The 22,217-nt window shown below is 42.9% G+C and overlaps 1 protein-coding gene across 8 annotated transcripts in view; it reads right to left on the bottom strand.

Annotated features, from left to right (window-relative positions):
* RNLS (renalase, FAD dependent amine oxidase) overlaps positions 1-22,217 on the bottom strand; it is a 268,471-nt gene that overhangs the window by 34,830 nt on the left and 211,424 nt on the right. Inside the window, exon 6 of one of the 8 annotated variants that reach the window (XM_047703027.1) lies at positions 8,304-8,569. The exons of 6 other annotated variants lie outside the window; for them this stretch is intronic. In XM_047703027.1, the coding sequence (XP_047558983.1) occupies positions 8,319-8,569 (251 nt within the window). In that variant the 3' untranslated portion in view covers positions 8,304-8,318. Of the gene's footprint in view, positions 1-8,303; positions 8,570-11,842; positions 13,049-22,217 lie in introns of those variants that run through there. One more of the 8 variants, XM_047703031.1, reaches the window with a different exon arrangement.

The following is a 22,217-nucleotide window of genomic DNA, read 5'->3' as shown; positions in this document are numbered from 1 at the left end:
ATGATTTTAAATCATGTAGAAGAGAAAGTTGAGGGGAGGCAATCATAGATCTAAAAATGCATGAAATAGGGGCGCCTGGGTGGCTCCGTCGGTGAAGCGTCTGCCTTCGGCTCAGGTCATGATCCCAGGGTCCTGGGATGGAGCCCCGCATCAGGCTCCATGCTCAGCAGGGAGTCTGCTTCTCCCTCTACCCGCCCCCCACTTGTGATCTCTATCTCTTTCAAATAAATAAATAAATCTTTAAAAACATAAAATGCATGACATAATAAGACAGTTGGTTCTCCCCCACCCCTCGCTGAAAGAAGAGAATATTGAAGTGTGTAAGGTCTGACAGGGGCTGGCAAGCCTGATTCTGAAAATTCTCATTTTGGACTGTCGAGGGTAAGACAACGATCTAGAGGAGCCAGGTGTGTTTGAACAATTTTACACACTAAAAATATTCCGTGGCACAACATTAAGCCACTAACTTGCTACAGGCCTGCTTACCTTCTTTCCATTTCAGAGTTTTTGTTTTGTTTCATTTTCCGTAAAATCAGAATCTTAGTACCGATCTCACAGATCTGTGGTGGGGATTATGGGACGAACAGCCAGGAAGAGCTCAGCACAATTTCTGGCACCGAGCAGGGGCTTCATCGATGGGACCCACGAAAACAGAAGCAATACTCCCGATATAGACAAAAGAAAAGGTCCCGTGGTCTTGCCTGAATGATAGCGCTTTTTTTTTTTTTTTAAGTGCTTCATTTTTTCCACTGCTCTCTGCCCAGAGAATCCTGGATTGTGAATTTTACAGCAGAACGCAGGGGAAGGGGGAGTCCCAAAATGCTGTGGGCATTTTAAAGTCAAGTGAAGGCTTCCAAATATTTTTATATGCACGAGGTGGGAGAGCTGACTTTGGAATCCATGAGGTAAATACAGTGTAAGGAGCCTGTCCCCACAGGGGCTGGAACAACGTGGAGGAGGACACGGAGGGACCACCTCTGAACATTCTGTGTTAAACCCGCCAGGCTAGATGTTAGCGGGACCTTGAACAGGGAAGGACCCAGGAGTTCAAACCCTCCAATCTTGTCACCCATGGGGGACAGGAAAGGCTCAGTCCACACAGCGTGCAACTCTTGGTCTCAGGGACCTTGAGTTCAAGCCCCATGTTAGGTGTAGCAATTACTTCAAAATAAAATCTTAAAAAAAAAAAAAAATCCGGTCACCCATCTCCCCCCAGGGAGTGTTATTTTGGTTCCCAAGTAATAGATTCAGGGAGGGTTCCTCCCAGCAAGGGGGTGTCAGCCCCATCCCCCTTCTGTTGGGGACCAAATCTTCCCAAAGACAGAGAAAACTACTGGGTCAACCTTCGGAAGCACAAGAGTTGGAGTTCAGAGCTGGCTTATGGATGGCAGCCTTCCAAGAAAAGTGAATGCTAGCCGCGTGCTGGGAATCTGAAGGTTGCACTGACCCAGCCATTTTGATGGGGGGCTGGGGGGAGGGTTGGGAGTGGGGGAGACTCATAAAATGACTGAGGGCCGTGATGGTGCCTTGCCAGGTTTCTCCCATTTACATCAGCCATCCACTCTAAGAAAAACAGTAAAAAAGGAAATTTAAGACCCAAAATGAAACCATTCTTGCATGACAATGAGAGAAAACCTGGCTCTTGTTTTTATTGGAATCAAACAAAAATTTTCCAGAATTTCGATTAAAAGTTGAATCGATGCAACCCGAAGCAATGAGTTTGAAGGGAACGCTCCCTTTGCCCCCTCCTCCCAACCCCCCAAATGAAAGGGTATCTTCAGAAGCTAGGGCCCCAAAATACAAACAGCCAGCCAGAGTTTAAACGTGACTCGGGTTTGGAAAGAGACCACGGGGAAGAGCTATGAGTAAGTGAGTAGGGTTCAGAGCGTCGAGTCATTATAGTCTCCGTATTTTTAGGTCCCTGGGAAGGTGGTAATAATGTTACCTTTCTTCTCCTTCTCTTTATTCAGCTTAATAAGCTCAGCACTTCACTTTTGGCATACGAAATGTTAAGTTCACGTTAAGACAACAAACGTTTCTGTCCACTGGGAGATCAGGGGCTTTAGTGGGAAGGTAAGTACTTGAACCTGAGCACCCTAACGGCCCAGTGGTCCTGGACAACTTAATCTCTGGGGCCTCACCTTCGCACATCAATTAAAAGGGAACATTACTACGTACCTTATAAGGCTGTCACAAGTGTTAAATGGGTGAGGACACATAAACCTTTCTTCAGATAAGAAGTGCTACCCAAATGCGACAGACCCCCCAGATCATACTCTTGCTTCGGCCTCTATGCCATAGCAAGAGCCGCTTCAGAAGGGGAAAACAGTGTCGGCTTCTCTCAAAGCTTGAAGACTGATGATTGTATCAACACCCCAGCAACCGTGGCAGACTATTCCTGGATACAGACACAGCAGTTTTTATATATTTGTTTATTGTGGTAAAATAGACATAATCTAAAATTCACCACTTTAATCTGTTTTAAGTATGCAGTAGTCTCGCATTAAGTACACCCACATTGCCCTACAACCATCACGGACGTGGGTACCCAGAGCTTTTTAATCTCTCCGCATCAAGTCTACACCCAGGAAATGCGGAGCCCCTCCATCCCCATTCCCCCAGCCCCTGTCAACCACCATTCTGTTCCTCTCTCTGATTCCCACTACTTGACGTGGCTCATAGACACGGAATGATATGACATCCTTTCAGGATGGGTTTATTTCATCTAGCATGATGTCTGTAAGGCTCACCTGTGTTGCAACAAGTGTCTGAACCCCCTTCCTCTTTAAGACCGAATAATATTCCAGGGTACGGATGGACCACGTTTTGCGTACTCAGTCATCTGTCCATCCATTTATGCGTTCTTCCGCCTTCTGGCTGTTTTGAATGAGGCTGATATGAACACGGGGCACCCATATGTATTTGAGGCCCTGCTTTCCCTTCTTTTGGGTGTGTGCCCAGGTGTGGGATGGCTGGACCATATGGCAATGCTATGTTTAAATGTCTGAGGAACCACCGTATCAATTTCCCACAGAGGCTGCCCCATTTCCTCATTCCCACCAGCAAGGTACAAGCGTCCAATTTCTCTGCATCCTCGTCAACACTTGTTATTTTGTTTTATTTGTTATAATAGCCATTAGTCTACAGTTTTGAATGGGGTCAAAGAGCTAAGAGTTGGTTAACAACAGCATGAGCCCCAGCGTTAGCAGTGGGGCAGAATTTCTGTCTACGGCCGATGGAATACCGAGCTCAATAAGGCCCTCCAGGGAAATACTTACAAAACTGTCCCCTGTCCCCCAAACAAAAACTGAAATTTATCTTAAAATAATACATGAGCTGCCTCAGAGCCACGGTCAGATCAATCATAAAAAGAACCACTAAGAGGTTAAACACACTGAAAGACACAATGCTACTTAAAACAAAATACATTTGTTTAAAGACTTTATCTCTTTAGAGAGCAAAAGCGCGAGGGGTGGAGAGGGGCAGGAGCAGAGGAGAGAGCGTCTCAACCAGGCTCCACGCCCAGCGCAGAGCCTGACGCTCCATCCCACGACCCTGAGACCATGACCTGAGCTGAAATCAAGAGTCAGACACTTCACAGACTGAGCCGCCCAGACGCCCCAATAAAACCATTTTTAAAAGAAATCCTGACTCAATTGTGTTGAGTCAAAGAATGTGATCTGTATGATACTTTAAGATCTCTGGAATGGCTTCAAACATCGTCAGTTTTCCTAAGTGTTACCTGTGTGCTTGAGTGGTTTTTAGTCATTGAATTAAATTTTAGTTAAGTCTGCTAGGACAATCTTATCAACTGTGTGGTTCTAATCAACTAAGTTCTTATGAATTGTCTGCCTGATCAATTAGTGAAAGAGGTATATTAAACATCTGTCCTGAATATGGTAAAATTCCCAGTTTCTCCTTTTAGTCCTGACAATGTTTGCTTCATACTGAAGCTGTTACCAGTTTCTGGCTATTTCCTGATGCCTTTTAACAATACACTGTGAACATCTTTACATTTAGAAATGCCTTGAAGTTTATTTTCTATTTTTTATTTGTTCCACTCTTCCAACATTTGTTTCTTTTTAAAATTTTTTTTAAAAATTGCCTTCTTTTTGTTTAAACCGCTTTTACCCTTTATTTCATTTTTCCTCTTTTCTAGTTTGGACATTATATACTTGGTTTCTGTTTTTAGGGATTACCCACAGACTTCAGCATCCAAATTAAAGTCAAAAGTTAATATGTTTATCCTTCTCCAGATTCATATAAGAACCTTTGACTACTTTAATTCTGATTTTATGTTTTATGGGGTTTTTTGTCTGTTTGTTTTTATTGTTTTTGTCCAGGATTCATGAATTCAGCTTTTTAAAAATAAATTCAGTGTTTGTATTTATCTATCCACAGCTTCCTTCACGGATCTCACAGCTTGTCTCTAGAGTTATTTTCCTTTTCCCAAAGTATCTCATGTTGAAGTTCCTTAATGAGATTCTGTTGAAGGCTTTTGATTTTCTAAAAATGTCTTTATTTCACTGACATTTGCGAAAGATAGTTTTCCTTGGCATGTAATATAATACATTGAAAATATTTGCTCTCAGCACTTTAAAGATACTGTTCATATAGGTTAGCTTGTACTAATGCTCTTAAGAAGTCAACTCCATTGGACTGCAGATCCTCTGAAGGTAATTTTCCTTTTATATGTGGATGTTTCTATTGTTTTCTCTTTGCCTTTGGGGTTCTGCAGTTTGACTTGGCTATCTTGAGATGTTTCTTTTTGCTTCTGTTCTTTGACTTCCTTGAGTTTTCTTAATCTGGAGACTCAGTTTTGTCATGAATTTTGGAAACAATTCTCCCTGTTCTTTCTATTCTATCTTCGTGGAACTTGGATTAGAAATAGAGCAGACGCTCTGACTCTGTCTTCATGTGTCTTGGGTTTCTTTTTAATATTTTCCATTTCTAACTCTCCATGCTAGATTCTATGTGATTTCCTCTGATTTACCTTTCAGTCTACTCTTCTCCCTTCATCTGTGTTTTTTTCTGATATTCCATTTGCCCCTTGAATTTCAAATTTAAATATTAAATTATTTAAATAATTAAATATTAAATAAGTAACTATTTAACTTAAATATTAAATTATTCTTCATCTGTAAAAGTTGTGTTTTTCAGATCCTCATGATCCATCTGGATTGTTTCTTTCTCTTTTATTTCTCTAAACGGGGTCAATGTGTTCTACTGTGTGTTTGGTTATTCCCCAGTCTGTGGTCTTTATGAGTCTGAGTCCCCTTTTCGTTGTGAGGGATGGCTATCACCACATGCTCATGATGGTGTCTTCCTTGTCGTTTTGTGATTTCTTTTTTTTTTTTTTCCTATTGTGAGCCTAAAGTTCCTAGCAACTGCATCTGAGAAATTCTCCGAGGCCTCAGCTTAAAGAGTGTTCCTTTGGAGATTTACTTTCGCTTCTGACAGATGCCTTGGGGGCAATACTGCCCATGACTGCTTTAACTAGAATTTTGGAATATACTGGCAGAATGAATTCTTGCATCAAATCTGCCTGACGGTGGTTATGTGGTCTGGCATCTCAGGGGAGACATTTCATCTCTTTTCTTGTTTTTTCCACCCCACTCAAGGACAGGCAAGCATCTCCATTGCCTTCTTCTGCCAGATAGGCTATATCAGATACAGAGAAGTTGTTTGTTTTTATTTTTAGAGAGAGAGCGTGCGACAGTGAGCACCAGCAGGGGGAGGGGCAAAGAAACAGAGAGAAAGAGCATCTCAAGCAGGTGCAGAGCCTGACCCGGGGCTCTATCTCATGGACCTGACATCATGACCTGGGCTAAAATCAAGAGGCAGATGTTTAGGGGCACCTGGGTGGCTCAGACGGTTGAGCGTCTGCCTTCGGCTCAGGTCATAATCTCAGGGTCCTGGGATCGAGCCCCCGCATCGGGCTCCCTGCTCAGCGGGGAGCCTGCTTCTCCCTCTCCCTCTGCCTGTTGCTCCCTCTGCTTGTGCTCTTTCTCTCTCTGTCAAGTAAATAAATAAAATCTTAAAAAAAAAAAACAAAAATGAGCAGGTTGGACACATAATCCACTGAGCCACTCAGGCGTCCCCAGTGTTGAGAAACTTTTAAATCTTGAAGAAACAGAGTGATTTTTCTTGGAAGACAAAAGTTATCAAAATTATCTCAACATAAAGAAAATCAGTATAAACCAAAATATATAAAAGAAATTGAAAACACAGTCAATACATTAATTTTTTAAAAATGGTTTCAAGATCTGGTTGCTTTACTTGTGGTTTGTTTGAAATTGTCAAGCGAGCATAATGTTTATTATAGACATACACATCATATTTACACATATAAATATATACACAATACTGCAAGTTATTTCTCTATTAATATTAACAGGCACGTTTTTTCATATTAGGAGGCATAATTAAGAAAAACATGATAATCTCAATATATATATAAAAGTCATTCACTAACATTTAATATCAATTTACTGGAAAAAAGATACAACATGAGAAAAGTTACTTTCTCAAAACCTGATAGAATATCTTTCTTAAGCTGATGATTTATATCATACTTTACAATGAAATGATACAGATATTTATCAGAGTAAAATCAGCATAAACGAAGGATGCTTAGAAAGACTGGTGGTAAATAACACTGCTCTGGTCAGTGCATTAAGGTAAAAAATAGAAATAAAATTTGTAATACTAGAAAGAAAGAAGAATCATGTAATTGAAAACAACAGTGACCCAACATGAAAGCCTTCAAATAAATTTAAATATTTTTTAAAGATTTATTTATTTATTTGACAGACAGAAATCACAAGTAGGCAGAGAGGCAGGCAGAGAGAGAGGAGGAAGCAGGCTCCCTGCTCAGTGGAGAGCCCAACGTGGGGCTCGATCCCAGGACCCTGGGACAGTAACCTGAGCCGAAGGCAGAGGCTTTAACCCACTGAGCCACCCAGGTACCCCAAATTTAAAGATTTTGATGTTAAATCGATTTCCCTATATACCCACAAGAATTAGTAAGAAAAAAATATTAATTAATTACACAAGAGTTTTTTGGAATTTGAAGAAAAATGACCCTAAAGGGAAAAATAAAGCAATGAGAATATTTCCATTTTTTTTGAGAAATCAATGAGTCAAGACTTGTTTTGCCATATATTTAAATATGCTCTAAAGTCACAGCAATTAAAAATGTCCAATACTGATGGATAAGGGTAGTCAGTGAATCAAAATAGATATCTCTGGGAACATATTCTAAAATATATTTAGATGTATCCAAAATAGTGGATAACAAACTTAAAACAATGGAGAAAGACGCATTTCTTATATCGTGCTAAAAAATCTGATATGTAGAAAAAATAACTTAGAATATTCCCCTCTCACTTCTGATCAAATTTGGGACAGTTTCTGCTTTCTTACCTATGTAACCACATGAAGAATGGACATTCTTCCGTTAGGTGGCAAGCTGAAACTCCCCGGGACACCTTTATCCACATACAAGATCTTAGAGACCTCTTTTATCTGATAAACCTCCCTTTTGGGCTGGATCGATCAAGGAACAGAGGTGGAGTCATGATGGACAGACGGGTCAGGCCAGTTCTAGGTCCCACCTCTCCCAGAGAAGGAAGGAGTGGCACATACTGTAGCTGCCGGCCAAGGGCAGCGAGGCAACAGTGAAAACCTGTCTTTAGTTCCTGATGCGAAGAGCACTCAAGTGGGCGTCTAGGGTGGTGTTCAGTGCTGCAGGAAGGACATGCATGGAGGCCTTCAGGGATTGACCCACAGTCTGACACGCTGGTGAACCATTACCTGCTAACTGGTGTGGCTCGGCGGTGAAATTCAGCAGAAGGATGGATGCACATGATGGACAGCAGACTAGACAAGGCGCGCAGGTGGCCATGTTACGGCTCTTCCCCCTGCACCCTCCTGGCAGTAAAAACTGGTGGCAAGTGTCCTTCTCCCCGCTCCAAGCGGCTCTGGCTCAACAACACTTGCCCCGTAGCCATAAACACTCCGATTACAAGTTAGCCTTTTCCTATAGCGCCAAGCCCAGCAGCAAATGTCACAGACGGTAAAACGAGCACATCCCCAAGTCCAACAAAGCAATCCAGCCCCAGCTCACCCTGAGGAGGAAAGACTAGCAGGGAAAGGGAAGGATGCTGAGGGGCGGGGAGGGGAAGTGGGCTAAGATGGGAAGATGTGCCCTTCTGAGGTCTTCTCCCTTTCTCCACCTTCCTGGCAGAGCCAACCCAAACAGGAACAGAGCACTCAGCCGCCAGAATTCCAGCTCCTTGAGGTCCCCAGGGGCCTCACTATCCTAAGGGACCACTTGCAGGTTTCATTTGCTCTTTAATAAGCCCGGTCTGTTTCTTATGGGTAGACGACAGAGACCCAGATTCTTCTGAGTGCCTACCCATGTCACAGGCCATTTCATCACCTCCTACCTGGGAGCCCGGCTCGTGGACACCTTCATTACCTCCAACTGTAACCACAGCTGTGATTGTGTAGGGAGTATCTCTATTCATCTGACACGGTTTTCTGGTTTTAACTGAAGAGGAAGGTTCTGGAATTAGAGATGGCTGAAATGACAATGGGCCAGGCAAGGGGGAAAAATGGGTTTACTCACAGTTCTCCCTCTACTTATTTCATTTTTATGCTATCATCTTTGAAGAAAGAGAGTTGTTTTATTTTCTTCCTTCCTCTTTCCCTGGAAGGGGGGACCGGAATAATGGGTAATAGCGATTGTTTTAAATACCCAAGGAAAAGCACTGAAGAGGTCTGAATGAACAGCTTTATCTGGGAGACATAAATGGCAGGAAGTGTAATTCAAGTATAATTGTGGATTTTTTTCCCCTCATTCCTACTGAAGGTGGTTACCTCACTCTTCCTAGGAAACTATCATCTATCATCTAAGATTTACAGAAATTTCTGGTGCTATGTCCCCACCTAAGGAACCAGTTAAGTTTTATTTAGTATGGATGAATCAGATCCCCTGCTCCATCCTGACAGCACACTGTTTCTGAAGGACATCTGTTGAACTTTGGATCTTGACTGAGAAATTTGTCTCTCACTGCCCAGCTATGTGACTGAAGGCCGGTCATACTGTCCCTGTGATTCCTCAGGTCAGTGTTGCCAAGGGATGACTCATGCGACATATTCATAGTTATTAGGAAAAGCAAAAACAATGAAATTCTTTGGTCAAATATTTTTGAAATGCCTGTTTTAAATAAAATTAAATAAGACTTCTTAGAGTCCCTAATAGGGTTACTCCCAATGTGATCCTTTAAAGGAAAAATAGCAGGAAATTATTTTTGGTGGTTTAAAACTTTTATTTAAATTCAGAAAATATAAAAAACAAAAAGGTTACTCAAACATGGTGAAAGGGTATAAAGAGAAAAATAAGTAAAGGTATTGCTTCTAACTTAGCCCTGGCAGTCTCACTCCCCAAGGTAATGGCTGTCAACAGTTTCCCATGTATCCTTCCAGAATTTTCTACACACGAGACTGCAGATCTACTTTCCTCTTCAAAATGGAAATAAGCTCTTGCTACGCCTATGGTTCTTGAACTTGCTTTTTTTCATTTGACCTATCTGGATGGCTTTTTAACCAGTTCATGTGGGTCTGCTTAATTTAATAGTATGGAATCACCCCGGTTTGTTACCGGTCATCCTCAGCTAGATATTCCTTTTCCTTTTTTCCAGTTTCTGTGACAAGCAATGAAAGGCCGTAATGAGCACATTTATTCATGTACCTTTGGTGCACTTACATGAGACCATCTCTAGGATAAACTGCTAGAAATAAGACTGCTGAGTCAAAGAGTAAGCACATTTAAAATTATTTCAGATACAGCCAAAACGTCCTCCAAAAGGGACACTCCCCCCAGTAGCATCGGAGAGGTCTCGCGTCTCCATACTCTTACTAACACCGAGTCAGTTGTGCTAATCAGCCAGGTTGCAATGTATCTGATTTACTGTTAGTGAATCACATGTTAGTGAATTACATGTGAATGTGGCATTTTTGCATATAAACCCAATTTGTATATTCTTTTCCACTGACGTGCCTTTGTCTTGCCCTTCTGGTAAACACGGTGCCAAGCTCAGGATACCTGCACAGATGAAGACCCTGTCAAACGGTGAATTCAGAAGCTGATGTGCAGGAAACGCGCCTCGTGTGTCATTTGGAAAACCCACGGGTGGAGGCCGACTCACTCCATCTCAGAGGGCTCGGGCTCCTGAATTTCCTCGGAGCCGTGGCTCGTGCCTCCCACTTCGCTGACGGGAAGCCTCAATCTCAGGGAACGATGCATCACGGGAGGAATCTGAGTATTAACGGGGCTGTATTTAATTGTTTATTTCCTAGCTTGTCTTCCCTCTGGACTGCGAGCTACTTGAACTTATGGATCCTCTTTTGGGATTGGGCTCAGGGTGGGCAATCCACATTTGTTGGATTACCCGAATGAACAGATGGATGGAGGAACAGTTACGTTGTCTGTCTGTCCGCACCCAGGGGGCATGGAGTGGGAAGGGAAACAGGATGGGGTCAGCTCTCCGAGACAAAGCTACAGCGCATTTGCCGTGAGTGTCTTTTGGAGCATATGTATGTATGGAGGCATGCATTTGCCTTTATTTAAATAAAGGGCAGAAGGGAAATGTTAAAAACCAACGCATATGTATGTTGGTAATCCTTGTTATCCAAGGCTACATATGTTTGGATGTCTTCTGTTTAGCAAGATACACAGACATCCTCTAAACAATCCCATATAAGAGGACCATACTGATAGGCATTTAGTTAAGTATAAACAAGTGTGTAAAACCCCACACGACGAACTGAACATAAAATGAGAATTACCCTCAAGTTCATACTTCCAATTTTAGAAGATGTTTCCCCAGAGCTCTGGTATAAGGAAATGTATACAAATTCAGGAAATAACCTCCCAGTAAACAATGGAAAATTGTTCACAGAAGAGTGTGTTCTGCCTTCTCCAGCCAGCTGAGAAAGTAAATGACAACATTCGCCGGTAATCCAAGCTACTTGAAAAATAAACAGTATATTGCCTATATATTCCACCATATTCCACCATATCCTGCTGGAAGCAAGACGTGGTCAGGGGTGGGAACAGGGGCTGGGCTGGACCACTAAGTATTAGGGAGGCATCCCCAAGTCCTGAGAGTGGAGAGGAGATGGGAGAACGCAAGTTTGAGGCAAATCTTAAAAGTCAACAAGGCTTTCTAGGAGGTAAGGCAATCGGTGGAAAGAGCTGACTTATACAGGAGTGGAGGATGGCCCCAAAGGCTGGGTGTGGAGGATGGGCAGGGAGGACTCCTAGTCCCAGGAGTTGGAAGAAAAAATACACATTGCTTACACAAATTCATTTTGCTATTTCTTTTCCTCTTGGACTGGCTTTGGGTCTTATAAAGGGGCTCAAACCAGTCATAAATGGTGAAAGACTTCTACTTGGTATTCTACTTACTAGACTCAAGAAGCCCAGGAACTTAAAGGAAGGTGTGGTAGAAGATAGTCAAATACTGGCCTCCAGGCTGGTTGGGAGGATTGTGCGTGGTGAACACCACCTGCTCTGCATCTCTTGGCTCTTCTGTGGCAACAGTGCCCAAATTTTGATTGATGGGATTACACCTCCCCTACTTTGAGCTCTGACAAAGGTGGCCTAGGCTGAAGGGATCAGTGAATCCATTCACCCTGATTGGTTTGGCAGGGGGTCCAGAAGCCAGACCAATCAGCCAATGAGATTCACTTCCAAGAATACTGGTGAGCTTTTGGAAAATGGGCTCTTTTTTGTAACTTGGCACTGAGATGCTTGGTACCACCTGGTAGTTCACCATAAAGAAATCTAAGTCAGCAGAAGGTAGAGACAAGAAACAGACAGAAGCGAAGTCTTTATGATGTTGGTTGAATCAATCCAGGCAGCTTTACTGTCTTAATGTAAAGTCCTACAGCTTCACCCCTAGATTTTTCAGGAACAATACCAATAAATCCCCCTGCCCCCTTTTTTTTGCAGGAGCCATCGGAGTTGGGTTTTCTGTCACTTACAAGCTTAACAATCTTAAATGCATGAAGTACACTGATCTAACACATGTGTCCTCACTCCTACAAACATATGTTTCCTTGAATCTTTCTTATATCTCCAGTATATCAAGGTTGGATTATAGAGCAGTTTCTTTAAAAAGTTTGACCAAGTAATTATGGGGAAAACTCTTCCTGGTCCTGCTCCATTCTTCTGAGATCCTGTTAAGCTTTAATTTTCTATGAGTCTGTACAAATGGAGGGCCAGTTGGCAGTGACAGCAAGAAGGAAAGCACTTCCTTTCCCTGGCCACTCCCTGCTGTCGCCACGGTACAGACTCCTGGTCCTCAGAGACTAAAACTAGGAATCCAACAGGACCAAGAGGGTGAAACACATTTTTTTTCATCTAAGCTTTCTCAGCAGCTGGGTTTGCTCTACACTTTAGGACCTGAACCTCCATCCCACTTTGGAGCTTAAACACCATGAGCTAGTTTGTAGGATGGTGAGAAAAGGTACCATAGTGTTGAAGGACCTCTTGGTCTAATTACAGCTCTGCTAGAATACCTACAATGGTTCACGGACCACAGATCTTGGATTCTCGCACTGAAATGGAGAAATGATTCTCAGGTGTCACAGCTCTGTACACACTAATAAGAGCTAAGTGAACATACCCAGAATTGAGACTACTTAGCCTTGTGAAGGTATATTAGGATGGATTCAAGTTTATTCTGAAAATAACATTACTCTTGCCTACATGTATTTTGATGGACATGATCTTGAAAGAACACCTCAAGATATGATCTTGAAAGAGCCTCTCCGGATTCCTAATAACACTCAAGTTACCCCATGAAGTGAGCCATGAGTGTGAACGTCATTTGTCATGTGAGCAGCGGTAGGGCAGCTAGATTTCCAAATTCTTGCGCGGCCGGGTGCTGGATAGCGGCTGGTGGTGGCGGTGCTGGGAGTGCACTGGTAGGGCTGGAGGCACACGTGGACCTTTGAGGGTCTGGAGAACCCAAATCTGGGAAGGCGGAAAGGGAAGGAGCAAGTGAAACCTCAAATAACATGTTTGGTGTTATAATCTCATCTGTAGGAAATGAATTTGAAAAGCCAGTTATTTTCAATATGACAGAAAGTATAGGTTGGGGAAGAATATACAAAAGAAAGGCCTCGTTTCCAGGTATGGCTGAATCTCGGTATGTAGAAGGGTGGGTGGTGGAACCAAAGAAGTCTCCGTGGGGAGATATCATTAGGATCTCCAGGATAGAGATGCTTACTTTTATCCGAAAAGTGAGATTTAGAGACAAAGGAAGTTCAGGCTGAAGTCGTGGTTCTACTTAGACCTCAGAGCTGTAGCTTCCTCATCCATAAAGTGGGGGGAAGTGTTTACCTCATAGAACGTCGTAAAGATGAGATGTGATAAAGCCTGGAAAGCACTTAGCGCAGCTTAATAAAGATTATGGGGATGGAGTCTTCAAAGGTCAAACAAACATCATTCTGGTTCTCCTTTTATTTCTTTGTCCTTTTCAAACTCCTGACCCAGTTGTTCTAAATTCAGGCTATAGAAAACTTCTCTTTGCTTTTTTTTTTTTTAAATAAAAATGAATTGTGATGGGGGAAAAGTATATGTTCTTTTTTGTAATTTAAGACCTAATCAGCACATACCCAAGCTGCTATGTGTGCATGTACTCACACAGCAAGAGGGAAGGGGGAGACCCATGGTATCCTCAAACCCTGATACATGTTGTATACGTCGGAACTCAAAACTCATACGTATTTCTACCTCAGGAGGGTCTGAGGTAAACTTTCCCCTACTCCCCCTTCTCAGGACTTGGGACTTTGACTTTCCCAATCACAGTTACTACTGAATTGGAAATTCTGATGATCTTTCAAATAATTCTGACCCTTTCAGAGGAAGCAATTTCTTAAAGCTTCCCAGTGTGGCAAACCAAGGAGGCAAGACTTCCAGATTCCACGGCAGAGGCAGATCATTGCAGATCCACAGAATCCCTGTTACAGGGCCCTCGGGAGGTTCTGTATGAGGGAAGTTTGCCACTTGGCTGATGACTCCTGTTTGAGTCCGGCGCTCGCCATCATTCCTCACCTGACTGCGTTTATTTCTGTGTCCGAAAAGCATATCTGGTTTTGTGCCAGAGACCAGTCTCTCCTGAGGCGTTCCTTTGGGCAAGCTATGGAAATAAGGAGGCTAAACCTCAGGAGGTTGATTTTAAATTACAGAATTGTTTCTGCCTTCTTTGAGGGAGCACATATGTTTATTATTGTACCTTTAAAACAAGGTACATTTTTATATTCCTGTCAGTGTCACTCAAGGATGGCCAAAGACCCAACTAGGATTACTGGTCAGGTGAGACCATGTGCCATAGAACCATGGATAGTTCAGCTCCACCAACATTACGTAGACTTCAAAATACATAGCCTGCAAAATTTTGCAAAACTAAAACAAGGAAAAAAGAGAATATCAGATTAAAAACACTGTTGAAATTTTACTTTCAAGGAATTCTAACTTATTATCATGTTAGGATACATTTTAATGGGGGGCATGGGTTTCTCAGTCGGTTTACCATCTGACCTTGGCTCAGGTCATGATCTCAGGGTCCTGGGACTGAGCCCCGGTTGAGCTCTGTGCTCAGCAGGGAGTCTGCGTGAGGATTCTGTCTCTCTGCCTCTGCCCCTCCTTACCCTCACTCACACACACACACACTCTCTCTCTCAAATAAATAAATAAACCTCTAAAAATATATATTAAAAAGAAACACACCATAGAATTACTTTAAAATGACCCAAACTTATAAAGTATATAGAAAAGTCATGATCATAACACGAAATTATTACAAAATGAGCATTTTCCTCTACTAACCATTAAAAGTCTTTGTAGAAAAGTGTCTGGGGGAGACAGGTGAGTAAGACACCAATAATTACCACCAAAATGAGATCTTAGCATAAACGAGGTAAATTAACATGTACAAAAAGCTTTTTTAAGTCAGTAAGATACATCATTGGTAGTATGCCACTGAAATGTGTCACATCCAGTCCACGGCTGTGAAAAGCCACAGGCCTCCTTCCACTTCCTTCTGTCCTCCACGCTGACCGTGGGGGCTCACGCTCCAGACGGCAGAACTACAAGATGACGGAGAGCTGCCTGATCTGCATGGGACTTTGTGTAAGCTACAATGTGTCAAGCACACTGCCTCTGTAGCTTTAAGATCTGGGGACACACCTGTTAATTACCCTGACTCCCACCTATTGCCTATTTTGAGTGCGGAACTTTTAAAATAAAATACCTTGGAAATGAACGGATTTAAAGCATCTCATACTTCAGATTTTTGTCTTTTGAACCCAGATTTTTGTCTTTTGTTGTTTTTCATGTTTTGATTAGATCTCATTAATTCATTCTTAATGTACCAAACCTTTAATTGAGAAGTGACGCTGTGTTAAGCAGCGTGCCAGGTGCCAGAGATACAAAGATGAGCAAAGCAAATCCAGTCTTTGCATTCACGGACCTCCCAACTTGAAGGAGAAACAGACTCTAAACCAATGCAATGTACAGTGACTGACAATTAAAATACAGGGAGCTATAAAAAGACAGTTGGAAAACCGAATGAAATGTAGGAATGACATTTTACACATTTACATGCACAGAGAGAACAGAGTGCACAATGGTCTTGAGCGGGCAACACCATGGCAGGAATGAGAGGTGTGTCAGGAGGGCTAAGTGAGCTAAGGGAGGGAGGAGTTAGTGAAATCGGGACGTGCTGGGTCAGGGGTGGGCCAGCTACGGTCCTTGGGCCGGTCACTTTTGTTGGTAAATAAAGTTTTATTGGAACATAGCTGTGTCCAATCCTTTTTATAACATCTGTAGCTTTCACTACACTAGCAGAGTTGAGTAGCTATAACAGAGACTGTATAGTTCACAAACTCTAAACTAGTCACTCTTTGGCCTTTACAGAAAAAATCTGTGACCCCTGTCCTAAATCACTCAGGACCTTGCAGGTCATGATAAGGATTTGAGATTGAATCCTGTGTGCACAGGGAAAGCAGCAGAGGGCTCTGACTTGGAAACGGAGTGTTGTGAACAGACATGTGTTTTAAGAGGACCATGCTGGCTCTGTGAAGAATGAACTGGAAAGAGGCAACACAGAGAGACTAGTTATAAAATAAGGTGGTGTCTTGGCGGTGACGGCGATGACGAGAAGGGAGTTCGATGTCTGTTTTGGAAGCAAGATCAGTAGGATTTGGTCATAGATCAGATACCGGGGTAGAGAAGCCAAAGAAACCAAGGACGATTCCTGATTTTTGGCTAAGGAGCTAGGAGAAGGGTGGCTCTGTTTTCTGAAACACAGAGGATTTGAGAAGGGACAAGTTCTGAATTTTGAAGGCAGGCAATCAAGAGCCAGTGTTGCACATGTTAAGTTTGATTATAACATATGTAGCTTTTTTTTTTTTTTTTAAAGGGAGTAATGCTAGGCCAGCAAGCATATTCTGAATTCTATTTCCTGTCTAGGGCTGGGATAATCTTTCCTCTATGTTCCTCGTATTAATTCTGTAAAAAAAATGCCATAAATTCCATAGATTCTGCCCATTTCAAGAAAGGGGCCATGTTTAGTGGGACGGCATACATTTCAGGATCTGCTTGGAAGAAGCTAATTCTTTGGCTAAGACCTCCCAAATTAAAAAAAAAAAAAAAAACAAACATCTATCTATCCTGAGACACAAGGAGATCTGCAGCCTGTTGCAGCTTTTATGGGCACGGCCAAAAGGAAACACAGAAGGATTTGGATAGTCCATTAATTGGGCCTATGCAGGACCCTAGAACAGGGGATTTGTCCTAACCGTCCCTCGGATGTCCAGACCCTCGCTGGAGTTCTTCTGTGGCCTGAAAGTCCCATTTTCCTCTGATGACAACCCCTGCTCCCTGCTGCACCTGCTGCAATGAACAGCTCTCCCCTACTACGCATTGTTACTTTGGCCTACTCAACCTCGTGCCCTCTATGGAATTTGGTGTGTGAAGTGGCATCATGATTGGACCCTTTTCCCAAATTGGGCAAGGTTTCCCCCCTAACCAGCAGACTGCTCTGCCTCTAAGAATATCACTTCATTACATAGTTGGGAAGTCAGGGTCAGCTTCAGATTTCCAACTTGTTCAAAAGGATCCCGGCAGTAGATGAAATAGATCTCTAGGCCCCAGGATTTGACCTAAAGCTTTTCTTGGGTTCATCTGGTGCATTAAAGGGAAGTTTCAGTCCTGACGTTATGAAATGTTGCATTTGAATAACCGACGCTAATCGGATGGGGAAGATTTTATTTATGATTGTGTCAGAATATTTCTGGCCCTTTCCGCAGAGGAAATTTATTGGTTTACTGTGGACACTCTTATCTCCTTTACTAATGGAATTATTCTTTCTGTTATATTTTGACAGAAAAAAAAAAAGAGATCGAATCTAGCTTTGGCAAAAGTTTTTAAATCAAAGGGACTATAATCTTTATGATACTGTTAGCTCCTCTTGAGAAGCCATTGTTATGAATATAGACAGTGGAAAAGGAAACAGACATTTTATTTTTGATAAAAAAGAGTAAATTAGGTTCAGTTGAGCTCAAGGTTCTAAAATGCCCTTCCCATCCTATTAAATAATGTAAGGATATATAACATCACCAACAAAGATTTCACCAGGCATATGTGTAATAGAAATCTATTTCAGTGAGGAAAACTCTATTTTAAATTCAAGGATGCTTCATTCTTACAAACATGAATTTGGAATATTTTATACTGAAGAATTCCCTTAGTCCCATAGATCGGTTATAAATATTAATGGGATTTCAAAATATTCTTTTCAGATCCCAATGTTTAATATTCATTCATATTAGGCAGGGAATTCAATGACCTGTCCTGTACACGGATTCTTCTCGTTATCTAAATGAGCACATATATGAAGTCTGTAGGGGCAATGGTCATTAAAACTGGCAGGGCCCACATATGGTCTTTAAAGGGCATATCAAAGCCTTCTCTGCTCACTCCATAGCAAGAAAGTCACTAGTAATAAACCAAAGGGCTTTTTAGGCAAAATTGACTGAATCACGTCACATCTGGGCACTGTGATGGATTGGTGCTTCTGGACAGAGTTAAAAATGCTAACTGATATAAAGCATTTATGAAACACGATGCGGCGATTTCCTGGGGTAGGACCCTGCAGTCTGACTCGAAAACCCGCTCTTATATTCGTCTTAGCCCTTTGATCTGCTGACGGCTAACTTCGGTGTCTTACTCTTCTAGGATATGCTAGAGTGCAAATTTTTTTTGTGAATAATTCGTATGCAAAAAGTCATCTGAGATTCCATAAAAAGACGGAAGAGTGCTTCTGACTTAATGTTCTCCCAGCTTAACACCTTCTTCAGGTAAAGATTGTTTACTGGCCCTAATGACGTGTGTGATTATTTTTAACAAAAGAAAATATAACTTCATTAAACTTGTGCTGTTGGCCATTTCTGTCTCATCTCTTTCTCAGAATCAAAGAAGTTTATGTAATGGATAGACCGATAGAACGTAAAATCATTTAGATGGGACAGCAACTGTAAAAATAGCATTTACTGCTCTACTTTGTGCCAGGCTTGGTACTAGGATTTTCAGACATACCATTGCACTCAGCCCCTGAAACACTCCTGGGAGACATTATTAACCTTATACCTATGGTACAGGTAAGCGAAACTCAGATTACAAAACTTGTTCATGGTCAGAGCTCTAAGGTTGAATCACGTGAAAAAGCTGCGATTCCATCATTTTTAATCCACAGAGATTAAAGTCACACAAATGACTCAAACTAACCACAAGAGTTGACTTATAATTCGGAGCTAGGTCTCTGTGAGTGCAAAGACCACTGCATCATGCTGGCTGGTACTGGTTGTTTTTGACCAACCATGAGAATAAAAACCAAGTCATGAATTATACAATAAAGAATTCCTCACTCCCCGAGCTTGGGTTCATACGAACTCATCATTTATGGTGAGGTTCCGATGCAAGACAGCATTTCACTGAATGCCATCAGGATACAAAACAGAGACATAATTGCTAAACTGTGGCAGGGAAATAACACATTTGCAGAAGCTTATCGCATATTTTCTAAGTTCAATATTTCAGCTGGAGCCCAGTTGTTCTCCATCCGAGTATGAAAAAGAAGCATCTTTCACAAAGAGAACAGTGGGATCCTTTGAAGCGTAACCTTGGAAATCAAGGTCTGTGTCACAGGGCATCATTCAAAACAGATGTACATTCTCTAGAGACCATGGTAAATCTGTTGCTGAGAATGCTTGTAGCTCTCTGGGGAGAGGGCTCCAGGTCTTACCGGCAATCCCTCTGATACGGTCCAGTCACCTAGTCCCAGTGTTCGAGGCGTGGTCCAGAGAGCCTCCCAAGGAGGCATCAGATCATTCTGATTGCCAAGAACTCACATGTGTTTTTCAAAGGCTTCCGGATTCAGAAATTACAAAGCTAGCTCATTCATTTTATATGATCCAAAGGGCAGTGCTAACAGAACCCTAGATGGTCTTAGGGGTCAACAATCGGCTGACTAGCTATTACTTTCCGTTGCCTGCTAAGAGGGTGACCAGGGCCGAGGGCTTAATTCTTAGTGTCAGTGAAACATTAGCTCTCAGGACCAGGGAAGGGCATCTCAGAGTTACACTGAGGACGACGGGCTCGGCAAATTACCGAGCTCCAGGTCCACACTCCCGCTACGCCACGATGTTCGTGTCTATGTCTTATTTTCAGTCTGGATTCAGACAGGAGGGACCGGCTGATGAACAGCGTGAGTGACGGATGGTGGCCTGTACCCTGCTACGGGGGAGAAGCTCTAATTCTGGAGAAAGCACACAGGTTCTGCAAACAGGGCATAACAATTCTTTAGCCCCCAAGGCATTTAGATTGACCTTGGGCGGAATTCTTGACGGGGAGGAAAATGGTGAAATCTCTTCTGAGGGATCTCTAGGCAAAGGGAAGGTCCCGCCTCTCTGGGTGGATGACATTACAGGCCCAGATAAAAATGGGCCAGAATTAAGACCTGTCGAGCGCTCTCCCAGCTTGGCGTCTACACGGCCTCCCAGGACCCGGGGTTCATGAGCTGTCGGAGTGCCGCGCGGCTCTCCAAGACTGTTCTCAACTTGCAGAGGTTCTGAGATGCCTCCGGGGTGATGCAAACCATGCACTGGTCTGGGAAGCAGAGCAGAGTATATCATCCCGAGCCTCGGCTTCCAATGCACAGTGTTGACAGCCTCACTTCAAACCACAGTAAGGATTAACCTCAGGATCCTTCGAAACAGTTCAGTCTCACAGAGACAGCCTTTTCCCAATTCCCCTTCCCCCCCCCCTCGGCGGGCTGACCTGGTCACAGGTATAACGAAAGCAGCAAGTTGGACTTGGCTTTGTTCAAAGTCCAGAGGATGAGAAGGTCTGTCTTGATTCCAAATCAAGACAAATTTGCGTTCTCGACGCAAAATGTGGGCTTGCCACCCTCCAAGGGCTGGCTCGGAAACTAACCTGAAGAAATCTCACAGTTCCTATCTAATTTCGAGCTAGTTATTTCCCAAAGCGCCTGGACTATGTTGACTTTACTCAACGAGTTCCCAATAAAAAGCCAGCACGGATTTAAAGCTGTTGCTCAATCCAGAGCTGTGTTGGGTTGTAGGGAGCTGTGGGAGCCGTCACAGAGTAAATCATCCAGCAAAGACGTTACAAATCCACGCCGTGATCCCTCAGGTCAAGCCAGAGGATTTCCATCATCCAGCTGGCTTTTTCCTCTTCCCCTTCTCTGCTCCTTGCCCTCCCCGTTGTCTCAGGACATCTGAAATTTTCTCCTCAATTAGGCAAAGCAATTTAGCCCTCCCTGTTTCCACTCCCAATTGGCATCTCCTCTCTTTCGGGTGCTCGGCAGACAAAAGAACCATCCCTTAAAAGGACTGGAATCACAAATAGCCAAAATTAGGTGTCATTACATTTAATATAACAGTTTTTCCATCAGACAATAGCTACCCACCTAGTTCCATGACCTTTGTTAGCAGAGAGGACAGAAAGACCATGGCAAGTCCCGCCTGCGCACCTCTGCAGAACTTTCCCCCTCTGCTGTACACTGGTCTTCTTTCTCACCTCCTTACACAGCCAATGCAGGGCTTTCCTCTGCTTTTCCTTTTGAAATCCGCAGCAGTGATGGCAGCCTCAGTTAGTTTCTCTGTTGCTTTCGTCTACGACGTGTCAATTTCAGATCCATACACCATGGCAGGATTCTTATTCCTGCTTCCCACCCCACAAACCATGGGTAAAACCACATTCAGTCACCATCACATCTGGCTCTTGTGTTTGAGACCCCGTCTTGCCCAACGTGAGGGTCTTTGGTGAGTCTCCGCGAGACAGCCACAACTTTAGGCCAACAGCCCAGGTGAAAAGGCAGAGTGCAAGGCAGGCAGACCATGGAGGTGGAAGGTTGAAAAAAAAAAAAAGGGACTGAGGATAGTCAATGTTTAAGACTCACCTCTTAGTGTGGCTGCTCCGTAAATTTATGATTTGTCATTGTTTGCAGTTACGGAAATACCAGGAAGCTATGGGCTCCAGACTTCCCTTACCCTTCTGCTCACTGCCTCCTGGACATTTCACGACTTACTTGTATGGAACCTTTTAGCAGTTCCAGGAGAAAGTTAAATAATAGGCTGGGCTAAAGTTCCTGATTTATTCATGGATTTAAATGTTGGATGGCTCCCACCTCTCCTTTCTTCCCCTAAAGAAAGAAGAGTATGGCTTCACGTTGACCAAAGGTCTTAAGTGTTCTTGTAAAGCTTATGATGTTGTCACAAGGCAACACAACTCTCTGGTTTTGATTACAGATGGGAGTTAATGGTCTCTCTGTTGCGTCCATCCATTTATACTTAGGAAGACTCTTCCTTGACTCCAAGTCACCAGTCCCAACAGAGCCTCTGTCTCTCCTGCCTTCAGAAGTCCTCATTAGAGTGGACCACGGACCTTCGCTTTGGGAGGGTGGGGACTAAGAGCCCCTAGCTCTTAGCACAGTGCCTGGCACACATTTGTAAGTAACTGCTCAAGAAATTGGGAATGGAAACATACAAATCAAATACTTGTGAGTTCAGTTATTCTGCAAGAAACGTCCATAAAATATTTTTCCCAGTAATACTCT

The sequence above is a fragment of the Lutra lutra genome, chromosome 14 (genome assembly GCF_902655055.1).
Source record: "Lutra lutra chromosome 14, mLutLut1.2, whole genome shotgun sequence".
NCBI lineage: Eukaryota > Metazoa > Chordata > Mammalia > Carnivora > Mustelidae > Lutra > Lutra lutra.
This window is presented reverse-complemented; position numbering and strand designations above follow the sequence as displayed.